Genomic DNA, 14958 nt, shown 5'->3' on the forward strand with positions numbered 1-14958 from the left:
CTGGCAAGACTGTTGGCGTGGATTTTGTTGCTTTAATACGTTTTATTTATTTATTCATGTATAGCTGTGGCTTCCGGGTCTCTGCGCGGAGCTGTCCTGATTTACAGCTCGGCGAGTCATCCTTCACGTGATCTTAGGGTTCTAGTGTGTCTCTGTACCGCATAACCGACTGATCTGCGAATCCCTTCCGGAGGGTAAGAAGAAAAATACCCAGGCCGGAGCACTAGAGCCACATCTCCACCTATTTTTCAGAGCCCTAGACCCCCCCCCCCCAACTCAGCATTAACGATCACCCCAGAAAGCAGAATTGTAATGATTTGTCTCGGAAGTTCCAGAGTAATCACAACGACCATCACCTCCAGAATCGAGCGCACCTGTAAACATTAAGATCGCTTCAGGTACAACAGGCACACGCACAAACTGCGGGCAGTCTTTAATATCCCTCTCCCTGCAGACTCATTGAGTTTATGTACCTGTCAGGATCTAATCCTTTATTGTTTTTTATTCCTACTCCCCCCCCCCCCCCCCCCCCCCACCTAGAGGTAAATAAACTTTGATCCCTAGCCTAGACCAAATCAGGTCGCTCCTGTCAGGTCAAATCTCAAGACTCAAACTTAAAGTAATCCAAAGTAAAAAACTATTCCTTTCTGATTTGAAATGGGTTTTTTTTTTCCATTTTATAGACTAAACGCGTTCAATCTGCTTAGAGTCAAAACTTCAACATGGTAAGGAAATATTGGGTGAAAATGTATGTAGCTTTGCATCTCTATTATTTATAAATGTCGAGAATATGGATAGTCAAAATATAAACTGAACCTCTAGGTCTGTAAACAGCTGTCCCCCCCCCCCCCCCCCCCCCCCCCCATTTAACCAAGCTATACAAATGCACTTGATTCTCATATAAGCCTGACACAGGGTCTGAACAGCTTCCTAAAGGAAAAGTCCAAAGACCATTATTAAAGTGACTTGGGGAAAATCCACTGCTTATTTCTGGGATAAGCAGCATAAAATGTATTAATAGAGCTTTTTGGGGATCTTGCCAGGTATTTGTGACCTGGATTGGCCACAGTTGGAAACAGGGTGCTGGGCTTGATGGACCTTTGTTCTGTCCCAGTGTGGCAATACTTATGTACAGAGGAATGATGCAACTTCTTTGTGTCCATTCTATTAAAATGAGCCTTTTGGGGGGGGGGGGGGGGGGGGGAATGGAGTCCTCGAGAAAAGTTTACATTGGGCCCAGCATGCATTTTTGTATGGACTCTGGGATTTGCATTTACTACTACTACTATTTATCATTTCTATAGCGCTACAAGGCATAAAGTAGTTCTGAGCTTTTACTGGTTAAAGATGATACTCTTTCCATGCTGGAGAGTCACTGAAATGCTGCAGTCTATGGGCCACCTTGGTGGGGTGGGGGGGTCACAACAACCCACTCAGCTGTCTCTATTAATATCAGTTGTTTTTTGTCAGGATGTTATGTAATCTTTTAATTGTTATTTCTAGGGTGAGCGAAAAGGTGTTAACAAATATTACCCTCCGGATTTTGACCCAGCAAAGGTAAAGATGGCATTGAATGGGGGAAGGGGTAGGTAATCAGGGAGGTGGTGTGTTCTGTAAGTTACTGTGGAACTTTGTAAGTCTAAGTGCTTTGAAAATGAGCCCTGTAGTCATTTCACAACTGCAGATTGTGACTTTCCCTTCATACAATAATGACATAGCAGAGCAGAGTACCAAAGTTTTGTACATGACTGTCTTTCTTTCATGAACGTGATCATAGCTCGTACCTTTGATTACTATCAACCTGTTTCTTCTTGCTCAGCCTTTGCATGGTGTGCTTTGTACAGAAGCTTAGATGCATGCTGCTATGCTACTCATCACAAAGATGCAGCTTTTCACCTCTTCTTCCTTTTCCCCCACAGCATGGCTCCATCAATGGCTACCGGAAGAGTCACCCTCTGCGGGAGAGAGCTCGCAAGCTCTCACAGGGAATTCTCATCATCAGGTTAGCCAGCACTACTACTACTTAACATTTCTAGAGCGCTACTAGGGTTACGCAGCGCTGTACAGTTTAACAAAGGACAGTCCCTGCTCAAAGGAGCTTACAATCTAAAGGACGAAATGTCAAGTTGGGCAGTCTAGATTTCCTGAATAGAGGTATAGTGGTTAGGTGCCGAAGGCAACCTTGAAGAGGTGGTCTTTGAGCAAGGATTTGAAGATGGGAGGGGGCCTGGCGTAGGGGCTCAGGGAGTTTATTCCAGGCATGGGGTGAGGCAAGGCAGAAAAGGCGGAGCCTGGAGTTGGCGGTGGTGGAGAAGGGTACTGAAAGGAGGGATTTGTCTTGAGAGCGGAGGTTATGGGTGGGAACGTAAGGGGAGATGAGGGTAGAGAGGTAAGGAGGGGCTGCAGATCGAGTGCATTTGTAGGAGAAGCTTGAACTGTATGCTGTACTTGATCGGGAGCCAGTGAAGTGACTTAAGGAGAGGGGTGATATGAGTATATCGGTCCAGGCGGAAGATAAGACGTGCTGCAGACTTCTGAACGGACTGAAGAGGGGATAGATGGCTAAGTGGGAGGCCAGTGAGGAGTAGGTTGCAGTAGTCAAGGCGAGAGGTAATGAGAGAGTGGATGAGAGTTCGGGTGGTGAGCCAGCACACCCACTGTCTGCCTCGGGAACGCTGGGGTAGACGAGAAGGATTTATGCCAGTGTGGTAACGGAGGGAGGAGCAGGGGAATAATCTGATCCACTGAAGGCTCAACTGCCACGGCTGTAAAGTTTGTAATTTTAAGCCATGTTTGTGAAGGTGATCATGAGGTAGCAGCTTGAAGAACAAGTGCTGAAATGTTGCTGAACACATTTCATTTTTTCTCTCTCTCTCTGCCTTTTCATTTTTTATAGGTTTGAGATGCCCTATAACATCTGGTGTGATGGCTGTAAGAATCACATCGGCATGGGTAGGTGGCTGTGATTTGCCTCTTTGGGCTTCCGATCCTGTATAGTAATTTGAGTGTTTGGCTTGCATAGTGTTTTCCATCCGGCACTCTTGGGCTGGGCCCCATGAGCATATGTTGCACAAGACGAGCAGAATTCAGGTTCTGTGGGTTCAGAGTAAGAGACAGTCCCTGCTCAGCTGAGCTTACAATTTAATCAAGACAGACAAACTGGACAAATAGGGGAATTACTTACAGATGTGGCTACTGGACAGGTGAAGTAAGGAGTTAAAAGCAGCCTCAAAAAGGTGGGCTTTTAGACTAGATTTGAGATGGAGCTTGATGTACTGACTCAGGAAGTCTATTCCAGGAATACAGTACAGCAAGATAAAAGGAAGGGAGTCTGGAGCTGGCAGTGAGATGGGGCCTGTGGTTGAAAGAGTCTGTCTCTCTCGTCTTTTCCAGGTGTCAGATACAATGCAGAAAAAAAGAAGGTTGGAAATTACTATACGACCCCTATCTACAGGTGAGACAAAATAGTACATCATCATAAATAAGTGATAAAACCACAAACCCTCACCTCGCACATGGGGTAAGACAAAGCTATGGAATCTTGGTCAGCAGTAAACATCCCACTCATTCCCCAACTATCTGATCAAAAGCTTCCCTCGAGCCCCAGCAGTGACTCCTTGAAGTTCCCTCCTTTGGGATTTACTAGCCTCTATGCTGAGGACCGTTTAAACTGATAATTCACAAATCTGTACTATCAGCTAGTTGCATTATCTGGCTATCCACTATGGTCTGAATATGCAAATGAGAAATTTGCATACAGTGGAGGTGGCGGGCATGGAAATTTATCTGATGCATATTCATTAGGGAGATCCTGAAACCCAGCTAGTGATGCTTTCAGGAGCCACCAATTTAAGCGGCTCTCCTAGATGATGTTGACAGGGAGGAGGTGGGGATCACTACGGGAGATCTCAGTGATCCAGAACAAGGTTTTGTGCTGGGCTGTACAGCTATGGGCTATGAGGTGATCTCTGCTGAACTCCCAGTGGCAGCAAGGGCCATAAGAAGGAATCTTTCATTTCCTTGACTACAGCTTGTACGATTTTCCCTTTTCTAGTTGTTTTGCTTTGTTGCATGAGCACACAGAGACCACTGAAAGGGTTCATGGGGGGGAGGGATTGACTTTCTTGTACCCTAAATCTGAATCTTCTGTCCCAGAAGCTGAAAAGCCCAATCTTACCCCTCCTGTCTCCCTTACCCGGCTGTGGGACAGGTTTCGCATGAAGTGTCACCTGTGTGACAATCACATCGAGATCCAGACGGATCCTGCCAGTTGTGACTACGTGATTGTCAGTGGAGCACAGCGGAAGGAAGAGCGTTGGGACATGAAGGACAATGAACAGATCCTGACCACAGGTTAGGGTCCAGAGCAGGAAACTCATGGGATGGCGCCTTGGGCAAGATCTCTGAGATGGAATTGTAAATATTCTTGTGCTTTTCCTAGAACATGACGAGAAAAAGAAGCTAGAAACAGATGCCATGTATCGCCTGGAGCACGGCAGTGAGGACCAGCAGAAACTGCAGCGAGCCATCCCCACGCTTGCAAACATCCAGGAAGCCCAGAGCGCCTGGAAGGACGATTTCACTCTGAACAGCGTGCTGAGACGGAAGTTTAGGGTACAGGATTCTGTGTCTTTGTCCTGACATGTCTGTCTAGCTTAGATGTGGCCCTGCTGGTTATTTTCCTAACAGCCTTGATCCATTTCCTTATCTCAGGAAGAGAAAAAAACGCTGAAGGATGAAGAGGAGAGAGACCGAGCCCTGCTGCGCAAAGCTTCGCTCAGCATCCCCCTAGTGAAGGAATGTGAGGAGGACCGGCATCTCGCAACACTGCTCAAGTACCGCAGCCTGGACTGTACGTATGTTCTGTATGTAAAATTCGTGGCAGAGATTCCTAGCCAGCCAGCTTTTCAGGATATCTGCACTACCTCCCCCTGCAGACAGGTTTATGTAATTTATGCTCACTACAGATATCTGAAAGCCTGACTGGCTAGGCGCCTCCATAGAACAAGGGAGGACTTGAAAACATGCAAGGAATGAATTCTTATACCATAAGCCCTCTTTCTTGCGTTTTCTCTCCTAGCATATGAAGATAAACAGAAGTTGAAACGTAGTGAGATTTCAAATCGGTCCTGGTTCCTCTCCACCCAGACTCCAGCTACAAACAGCAGAGTGAGTGAAGCCATTAAAAAGTTGGACCTTGGACTGAAAGTGACACTCAAGCCCTCTCCTAGCAGTGGTACCGATACCGCAGCCAGTCATTTGGGGATTGTGCGACGGACGTTGAGGGCTGTCGCTGTGCCAGACTCCGAAAGTGGTAATGAAGAGGTGGGAGGTGTGTCTCAGACACAAAGTGTTGATTCAGGCCTGCAGAAGGACATGATGGCTGAAGGCCTTGGCGGCACCAGGGTACCCGAACCTCATGCGGGTTCTTCTGCGGCTTTGGTGGCAGACTACATGGACTCCAGCTCAGACTCTGAAACCAGCTGAGCCCTCCTGTCACACTGTGGTGGGAAAGAGGGGCAGGATATGCCCTGCTACAGTGTGGCTACCCACTCAGTTGATTTTTTTTGCTTGGTTTATACGGATTAAGCAGCCTGTCTTATTTAAAGATGTAAAAATAGTGTGGATGTTATACATGTTAAAGTATTGCAATAGCAGTTCTCTGCCTTGCTCTTCTGCTTGGGATGGGATTTTCAGATGAGGAGCTGAACAGTTCTACCTAAAGTACCACTAAAAGTTGTTGAATGAGCTGAAGGCCTTGAGTGTTGCTGCTGCTGAATGATTTTGGGGGAGGGGGGGGTGCAGAGTACATGTATGGCACGCAGCCCCTGGGATTCATTCACAATCCTCTATTACCAACAAATGCAAAGGGGCGAGAGGTACTGAAATTTGTCCCAGCTCCATTGGCCCTGATTAAACTCCATCTCCAAATGCAGCTTCCTGGGGTAGTTGTACAAGTTACACCTTCTGAAGTTCAGGCAGCCTCTTAGCAGGATCTTAGATATAAGCTTACATCTAACATACAAGTATGATGGCAGTATACACAAGGATCAGAGGTCTGTTATAGAGGTCCATGAGATCAGTGTTATTCAGGTGATGTCAGGGGAATATGTTTATTTAAAATTATTTTTATAAGGCTTCACTAACCAAGCCCCCCCCCCCCCCCAAAGTGCTGTACAACAGTCATTTAAAGGAAGAGGCTCCTGTCCTGGCCTATGAGCACAGCACGACCCTGGGGTCATGGAGAGTGAAGTGTAGTGTTTGATGACATACGGCTGCAGCGACATCTACTTCAGGAGACAGTAGTAATCCTGAAAAAGCAGCAGTGCCTGTATCACCTTGGAAGGAGACATAAGCCTGTAGCCCTGAAACAAAATACACTTTTACTATTTAAAGTACAGCCCTGTAAAGGATTTGGGGGGGTCTTGCAGTTCTTACACCGTCATCTCTGCCCTAAATGCTTTCCAACAGCAGTGTATGTCCAGGACTGGTGAGAATCCATTATCTGCATCCAGGCAATAAATCCTGCGTGATGCACAGAGGGAGCTAGATGTCTTCATCTCTATCTACCATCCAGTAGCCAGGACAGGAAACTCCTGGCCCAAAAAACCCCAGCAGTACACAAAGGGTAAAGGACCATAGAATTTTTTTAATTTATAAAGGTCTTCAACTTGCTTTTTAATAGAAAAAAAAATAAAAAGACTATCTCACTAAGGCAACCGTGAACAATGATAGTTTTATATCACATACAAATGGAAAAATACAGAAATGGGACTAAGTGAATACAAAAATCGTTGTGAAGAATGGTGGCAGCAGCATTTCCAGTCTGTCTCTACCACTTCTTTTTGTGCTCATCCATAGACACTCCTCCGGGCCCCAACGCCACCACCAGGAGAAGCCCTCCTATGACCGACATGGTCTGGAAAAAGTCATACTTGAGGAAGTCATGAAGGGGTCTGTAAGTGGGGATGTTCCAGAAAGCATTCTGCAGCAGGTTTATGATCAGAAGCCAGACCACCAGCGTCAGTGCGGCGAGCTTGGTCTTAAAGCCGACAGCCACCAGAATGATCAACGCCATACCAAAGATGTCCTGGAAAATCTACATGAGACACAGCAAGCCGTGAAAATCAGACAGACGGACAAGGAAACAGGTGAAAAAAGCTGGAGGACAGCCCCAGAACTAGAAAGGGCTTCGGATAGCAGAGCGTACAGCCATCGTGGCACCAATGCAACAGGTTGATTTCTAGGCCTCTGTTCTAACAAGCAGGTAATCCGTGGGACGCCTGCCCTCAATGTATAGAAAAATAGATGAGAAAAGTTAGAAGCAGAGGCTAGAAAGAAAACAGAACCATGCGCTGTTCCTTGACGTATTAGAACACATGAGAAACGTTACGTTAGAAGCAGGGGCTAGAAAGAACCCATGACCAATACTACACTCGTGGAAAGGGGGTCGGCACTTACAGTGAATGCACTGGCTTCCAGGTGCAGAAGAGTCATGAACATGAGGACCAGCAGGACTCGGCCTCCCAGCTGCATGTACTGCCGTGGAGAGTTGTCATTCATGGTGGGAACCCCAGCAAACATGGACTTCCCTTCAGACCGCGACTCTGCCAGTAACAGCAACAATCCACCCCCTAGAGCGAGGTTCCTGCAACACAGAGGGGGCAAAATGTAGCTCATGAGTCACATTCTGTTACAATGCCTGACCCCGGGGGAGGGGCTCTCATACTGACATCTGCCATAGGCAGAGAAAAGGGGAGTAGCTGCTGTGCTGAGAGAAAAGGGGAGGAGGCTGTTGAACTGCTAGAGAAGGGGGGAGGGCTGCTGTGCTGCAGAGAGAGAAAGGGAGAGGGGGCTGCTGCACTGCCAGAGAAAGATAGGGGGAGGGGGCTGCTGCGCTGCTCGACACTTGTTATAAGCACAGAAGTTATTACGAGAAAGTCCTATTCCCCAGTGGCCTGCCACTACCCTGTTGCCACAGAAAAGCGGCAGGTGTTTGGGTTACCCCGATCTTATCTCATGAAACGATTTCAGAGAAGACTCACCTCATTAAGAACTTGAGATCCCATAAAATACTGTATGCGATGGTCTGGATGAGAGAAAAGAAGACTAATTAATTAGATCAGCCAGGATACCACCACACCCGCTTTTCTTAGCGCTGATCACTGTCTTCCCGTTAGTGAGCCAGCACACATGGCATCTCTCGGGAGGGCCGGGAATATGCCCCAGTCAGTCTAGGAGCTACACCGACATCAGCGAGGCCCCAGAGGCACAAATGTCAAGGTGATAAGGCTGGACGCTCTGAAAACCCAGTGGATATCAGAATGGAGAGAGGGGTCTCACCTGCATGAAGATAATTCCAAACAGCCCAAAGCAAGCGTAGGGAACAAACTTCCGGGCCAGCACCAGCACACAGCCTACTGCAGAAAAACAAGAATGGGATAGGCATGAGTCCAAAGACTTCTGCCACTTTCAAACCATCCTACAGGAAGTAGGGGGAATGAAAACGCAGGAAGTGTACAAAGATCTCCCAAAGCACCTCATGCCTCCCCCTGCAATTCCAGAACTGAGATCCTCACACACCCACAAAGAACTCTGCCAATGCCCACCTCCCCTTGCTATTCCAGTACGAGACCCCCTCACAGAGCTCTGCTAATGTAACTCATTCTTGCCTTTTTCGCTGAATCAGAAATAAATAGGCAGAGTCCTAGGTTAACAAGCTCTTACCCAGCTGTCCCAACATGTTGATTAATACAAAGAGCATAGCCAGAACGGTCCCACATCCCCAGGACACGTCGATGTAATCCCTCTGCTCATTCCACTGAAACCACATTCGCACTCCGTCCTCCAGGAAGGTGCTGATCAGACAGAGGTGTGCCAGGTGAGGTAGGTACCGCTTTGTCACTCGCAGGAACTAGGCATGGGGGAGAGAAAAGGTAGCATCAGCCCATTTATTTATTTCAGCATTTGACAGACCATGTGATCACAACAGTATCTCAGCAGTATATAAATCGAGCAACGATAAAATAACCCTCAAACCCCCACTGACCGAGCTGCAATCCACACATATAGTTCAATATTCTGTTAAGACATTAGCAGCATATGCTGATAACTTATTATTACATATCTCTCCATGAAATATTTTATACCAGACAGAATTATCACCATTGGATATACCTTTGTACAGAACAATTTTCTATTGATTCCCATTTGTTGATGTAAAAATGGTATTAAGTATCTTGGTTTAGTAGTTCAAGCAAAAATTCAGGATACTTTAAATACCAATATAAGCTTGTGCAATTGATGGTTTCCACGTTCCTCACCTTGTGGGAAAAAATGGTTCTGACGCCACAGAATTTAATACTTGTTAAGTAACCATTTCCCAAGATCAATCTTTATTACTAGAATATGGAATAATAAAGATGCTCCTTAAGCTGAAGAGTCCTATGAACTAGTGGGGTTAATTTTCCTACATTAGAATTCTTTTAATGAGCGTTGCTTCGCAATAGCCGACAGATCAAGATACTGTTGTTCTAGATCAGGCCACCAAGAAGGAACAACAGCTTTCAAATCCTCTCCTCGTCAAATGCAGAACAGTATTTTTATTCCCAACTGAAGGGCTAAATAGAGCCATTATCCATGATTCACTAATTGTAGTTCCATTCTAAACTCGATATATGCCCTTTAGATGGCCCAAATGGGTGAAGCGTGGTAGATATCAATTCAAGGATATTTTAGAGGATAGTTTGTTGGATTCCTTCAATGCATTACAGATAAAATTCTCTCTCGCTAATTCTCAATATTTTAAATATCTACAATTATGTTTCCGATAAAGATTTCCACAATTATAATTCCTCTTCTCCAAACCGGCCTCCAGTTTTTACAAACTATTTCTATCCAAATGTCACCCTCCTAGTATTGCTCTGGCACTTCGATACCATTACTCACCTCTCCGATGTTCAATGATCCGGCTTCTGCTCCTAATCTGCAGTCATTATCCGTTATAATTACATAAAGTCCTTTGGACACTGATCAAGCAGCAGAGAGTTAACTTCTTATTCAAATCTATGTTGGTCTTGTAACAAAACCTAGGGATCCTTAGAGCACCTTACTATTTATCTGAAGCTTGGAAGAGGATATCCATTTTACATAAGACAACGTAAATCCAACTTATCCTATGAGATGATTATTTCTCGTTCTCTTTGTCTACCACGCTCTTTATCCTCTGATGAATATAACTGCGTTGGAAAATATACTACTTCAGTGGAAAGTTCTGGTGGGACTCTTTATGCTTGATTTATAAATATGAAGACACTCCATAAAGTTAGAAAAGTTTGGAAACCTTTTGAGATTCTAAAATAAGTTTTGAATGCAAATCTTTTCTACCTCCTCCTCATATTTTGGTACATTGTTGCCTGTTGGTACATCTCACTAAAGGGAAATTCCAAAACCCAAAAACAAATATTTCTATCTACCCAACCAGGTTTGGAAGTACTAAATATGTATAGGAATGTAACCCACCTTAAGACTCTAAAATCCACAATCGGGATTTAAACTTATTACAAACCGAGAACCTCAAACCACCTCATGGGAACCTTAATGCTACTTGTGCCTGGTTCACCACTCTACCGAGGAGTAGGTTACTATCATTGGTTCAAGTGCGGGGGAGTAGAGAAAAACAACCAACCGAAAAAACTCAATCTAATTTGAGAAAACCGGATGGTTTAAAAACTCTTGACCCCCGACACTAACATACCAAAAAAGAGCCAAAAAGTAGGTAAACCACCCCTATTCAAAAATACCAACCCCCCATGGTGCACCTTCATAACAACCTGGTCCTATAAACCCCTTATTTTGAATCTTTAGTAAAGGGTAATTACAGTTACTTAATTGTGGACTATTTGCAGCCTGGTTTGACGTTTCTATTGAGCCCTGGATTTACAACGACCAGATAAGTGACGTTGGACTTTTTGAGAACGGGTTCATTATTAAGTAACTGTAATTACCCTTTACTAAAGATTCAAAATAAGGGGTTTATAGGACCAGGTTGTTATGAAGGTGCACCATGGGGGGTTGGTATTTTTGAATAGGGGTGGTTTACCTACTTTTTGGCTCTTTTTTGGTATGTTAGTGTCGGGGGTCAAGAGTTTTTAAACCATCCGGTTTTCTCAAATTAGATTGAGTTTTTTCGGTTGGTTGTTTTTCTCTACTCCCCCGCACTTGAACCAATGATAGTAACCTACTCCTCGGTAGAGTGGTGAACCAGGCACAAGTAGCATTAAGGTTCCCATGAGGTGGTTTGAGGTTCTCGGTTTGTAATAAGTTTAAATCCCGATTGTGGATTTTAGAGTCTTAAGGTGGGTTACATTCCTATACATATTTAGTACTTCCAAACCTGGTTGGGTAGATAGAAATGCCTGTTGGTACATATCATAATGTACTCTGTTTGATCGTATATTTTGTGTTTACTTGGTTAAAATTTGAAAAATTTAAAGATTGCTTGAACTTAATAAAAAATCTAGACCTTTCCATCAATACATGGACAATTTCAAGATCTCACTGTACAGTGGGACGAACTTGGCACCTAGAAGATCCAGTAACAATGACTAGAATACTCCCGCCCAGATCCACGTTCACAATAATAGTAACTGCTGCAAAACGGTCTGTCTGCCTGGCCGAGAGGTTCCGGCCTTCATGAAGACCTTACTCGGGGCAAAATTTGGAGAAAAAATGAAAAACAGTAAATGTGAAAGATTTCTACACAACTTTGCAAACACTATCTGCTGTGATCTTTGTTCATTCCTCTACACCAATGAAAATGTCTTTGAGAAAATGTTGTTACTAAAAACACACATTAAATAAGATCCCTGCAAAGGGTAAGTTACATCTTAACACTGCCAACCTCAGCATCAATGACTAAGAAAAAGAAGTGAACAGGTCCCTCAACATTAGACGGGGACTTTGGGGCTCCACCAGTGGAGGTGGAATGTTAAGCTATTAAGATTTATAGGACTAAAAGCTCTGGCAGCCTCAAGTCTGGAGCTCTAGATCTGTACAAGAGCCACAGAATAAGAAAAATCCTCAGAACAGAGTCTGACAACTGTAGCAAAGCCTAAGCTCAGATAACAGCAGGGTCTAGAGGAGGACCGCTGAAAATAGACTTCCTCTAGTAAAAAAGCCCTGTTTCTGATGCAAATGAAACGGGGGCTAGCAAGGTTTTCTTCAGAGTGTGCATGTGGGAGTGTATGTGTCCCTGCCCTCTCTCCCTCCCCCTCCGAGTCCAGTCCTTCAGTGTTGTTTCCTGCTGTTCCGTGTTTGTGTTACAGAGAGAGTGAGGGCATCTCTCTCCCCTCCCCCCTCTGAGTCCTTCACTGTTTCCTGGGATTTCGTGCTGTGCTGTTTTCCTTCACTCATGGGGAAACCGGATATCTCTGGCGCTTCACACTTCCGGCTGGAGGCTTCAGTGGTGCCTTTTATATATATAGATATTGTGAAATCACCTACAGAGGGATACACCGATGGCAAAAATGGATTAGAGAAAAGCTCCGACAAACACAGCCTGTAGAAATAAAAAGAAGTGGCCCGTGTCTGTCAGTGAATATCCGAGTCGGTGTGGTCAACCAAAGTTAACTGGGCACTGGTTATTACCATGGGGTAAGGTTTGGCCAGTCATGGTGCTCAGGGCCGATATTCAGCTGAATACTGGTGGCCAGCCTGCTGTTTAAACCATGCTGAACATGACTCCAACACATCTAGGTTATTTTATCTTCACACACATCAATAAAAAGCATGCCCATAATTTTCAAAGCAAGAGTGTGCATGTGTTTCCAGGAAAGACATCCACGTACGTTTTTACCTCCTAACTTGTGACAATAGCTTTCCACAGAAATGTTTACTGGTGCACTACGTTCTCTCAATCCAGATCAACTCAGGCATGTAAAGGCTTGACACACTCGAGTTTAATCACACACAGGAATGGCAGTTTTGTCAAACAATACCCACAGAAATGGCTCTGAATATTACCCTGTAATGCAGAGATGCACCCATCCCCTGATTTCCCTAAGTACATGGGTTACTGAGAATAAGGAGGTGGGATCAGCATTTACCGGCTTCTGTTGAATTAAGCTTTGACTAGGAAATGGACCTCAGACAAGCAGGAACTTGAAAGAATGAAGTAGCAGCCCATTCTTTTAAATTAAGCCTCTCTGTACACTGACATTTTTAGTTTACTCTAATTTACTATATTATTTTCTAAATTTTCTCCACAATGGCTAAATTATTAGATTCCACTTTAAGTATGAAATATCAGGTACAAAAAATTATTCAAATGGTCTGAAAAAAAATTAGGGGCTGAGAGATTTATTGACAGCTGCAAATTTTCGAACAGCAATGTAAAATAGCCCATGCTTTGATTACTGTAACGGTCTTTTAGTAGGATTCCTAAGTGTCTTCTTAAGGCATTACAGGTGGCACAAAATTCCACTGCAATATCTTTATGTTTATTTAAAAACTTGCTATACTGCCCATTCTGACTTGTTGGTCTAAGTGGTAAGAAATATGCAAATAAAAGAAAAGGACCACCATTTGTTAAAAGGACAGTGAGACTCCTGACACACATACAGTCAGTTCTACTGCTACCACAGATCCTACCCCTTCACTAAGGAACAGGGTAAAGAGGGCCAGGGAGAAACAAGAAATCAAAAGAGTAGGAGAAGATCCAAAACCACTAACGCGTAGGCACCAACTAGGTAGTTAGGAGGATTTTCCAAGTTCAAGACTTTTATCGCAGTCACAGAAACAACACATATAGAACCCGACACAGCTCTGTTTCGGCGTATGTGCCTGCCTCACGGGTTATAAAATCTGTAAACATGTAACTGTAAAATTACAGGTGATGTGTTTAAAGAATAAGAGCCCCCCCTCTCTCTCCCCAACAAATCAGCCTCTCCTGCCCCCTCTCTCCCCCCCCCCCAAATCAGCCTCTCCTGCTCCCCTCTCTCCCCCCAACAAATCAGCCTCTCCTGCCAGCTCTCCCTCCCCCAACAAATCAGCCTCTCCTGCTCCCCTCTCCCCCCCCCCCAACAAATCAACCTCCTGCTCCCTCTCCCCCCCAACAAATCAGCCTCTCCTGCCAGCTCTCTGCCCCCCCCCCAACAAATCAGCCTCCTGCCCCCTCCCCCCCCCCCCCCCCAATGAATCAGCCTCTCCCGCTCCCCTCTTTCCCCCAACAAATCGGCTTCTCCTGCCCTCCTCCTCCCCCGGTACCTGGTCCGCAACGTCCTCGGCGGCCCCCATCAAGTCGCTCTTGGGGGGCATGGCGGCCATCGAGCCGCTCCACTCAGCACCAAGGGCCGCGCGCGCGCACGCAAGCAAGCAAGCAAGCGCGCTCCCCAGCGTCCCGTGCGCTGCCACGTAACAACAGTCCCGACCAGTCAGCGACCTACAGCTCAATACGTCAAAGCCCAGCGCGCGAGCACGCCTCAGCCACGCCTCTCTGTGTGAGCCGCTCAACGGGGTGGAGTCAGGGGTGCAGCAAAGACCGCCCAGGATAATGATGGAGGGGAGGAGGGACGAGTCAGTGCGGGTGCTGATGGTTTTTTTTCCCTTCTGAAACTTTATTGAAAACGTAAAATATTGACAACTGATGGCAAAACGACTTCAAGTGATGGGAATTCCAAATGGGAAAAAATGATTCTTATTACTCATACTTGTTTTTTGTGTGCTATGTTTGGTTATATTGTTCTCACAATTGAGATACTTATGTAATTCATACATTTCATGAATGTTATTTTTAAAAAATATTTTATCGTAGTTTCAAATATTAACAATATAACATTTATGAAATATGAATTACATGTGTCACATTTGTGAGAATATTATTATTATTATTAACATTTGTATAGCGCTACCAGATGCACGCAGCGCTGAACACCTGACATAGAGAGACAGTCCCTGCTC

The 14958-nt window shown here is 45.1% G+C and overlaps 2 protein-coding genes across 3 annotated transcripts; one reads left to right on the forward strand and one right to left on the reverse strand.

Moving 5' to 3' along the window:
* The first annotated feature begins 3 nt into the window (after positions 1–3).
* CCDC130 (coiled-coil domain containing 130) lies at positions 4–5765 on the forward strand. Of its 2 annotated transcripts, none has more exons than XM_030195266.1 (10): positions 4–194; positions 684–725; positions 1504–1557; positions 1920–2002; positions 2897–2952; positions 3394–3454; positions 4211–4353; positions 4442–4614; positions 4714–4852; positions 5081–5765. In XM_030195266.1, exons 2-10 carry the CDS (start codon positions 723–725, stop codon positions 5485–5487), a joined length of 1119 nt encoding a protein of 372 aa, XP_030051126.1. In that variant the 5' UTR covers positions 4–194; positions 684–722; the 3' UTR covers positions 5488–5765. The 2 variants fall into 2 exon arrangements, with proteins under 2 accessions (XP_030051126.1, XP_030051127.1); XM_030195267.1 differs by lacking the exon at positions 4–194 and adding an exon at positions 269–398.
* Positions 5766–6711: 946 nt separating this feature from the next.
* On the reverse strand, positions 6712–14373 carry LOC115465997 (surfeit locus protein 4-like). The gene is made up of 6 exons (XM_030196927.1): positions 14266–14373; positions 8728–8914; positions 8344–8420; positions 8046–8089; positions 7462–7648; positions 6712–7099 (listed from the first exon to the last, which is right to left on the reverse strand). The coding sequence occupies exons 1-6, from the start codon at positions 14323–14325 to the stop codon at positions 6833–6835; spliced, it is 822 nt and encodes a 273-aa protein (XP_030052787.1). The 5' UTR covers positions 14326–14373; the 3' UTR covers positions 6712–6832.
* Between the last annotated feature and the right edge of the window lie 585 nt (positions 14374–14958).

This window comes from Microcaecilia unicolor, chromosome 3, assembly GCF_901765095.1.
Source record: "Microcaecilia unicolor chromosome 3, aMicUni1.1, whole genome shotgun sequence".
NCBI lineage: Eukaryota > Metazoa > Chordata > Amphibia > Gymnophiona > Siphonopidae > Microcaecilia > Microcaecilia unicolor.

Excerpts from the sequence above, each read along its gene's own strand:
- LOC115465997 (XM_030196927.1), bottom strand. The coding sequence starts at position 14,325 with ATGGCCGCCATGCCCCCCAAGAGCGACTTGATGGGGGCCGCCGAGGAC. Across the intron at positions 8,915-14,265 it reads CCGAGGACGTTGCGGACCAG|TTCCTGCGAGTGACAAAGCG; the intron begins GTACCGGGGGAG and ends CCCCATGCCTAG. Across the intron at positions 7,100-7,461 it reads TGGAAGCCAGTGCATTCACT|ATTTTCCAGGACATCTTTGG; the intron begins GTAAGTGCCGAC and ends TGTCTCATGTAG.
- CCDC130 (XM_030195266.1), top strand. Across the intron at positions 4,615-4,713 it reads TGCTGAGACGGAAGTTTAGG|GAAGAGAAAAAAACGCTGAA; the intron begins GTACAGGATTCT and ends TCCTTATCTCAG. Across the intron at positions 4,853-5,080 it reads CAAGTACCGCAGCCTGGACT|CATATGAAGATAAACAGAAG; the intron begins GTACGTATGTTC and ends TTTCTCTCCTAG.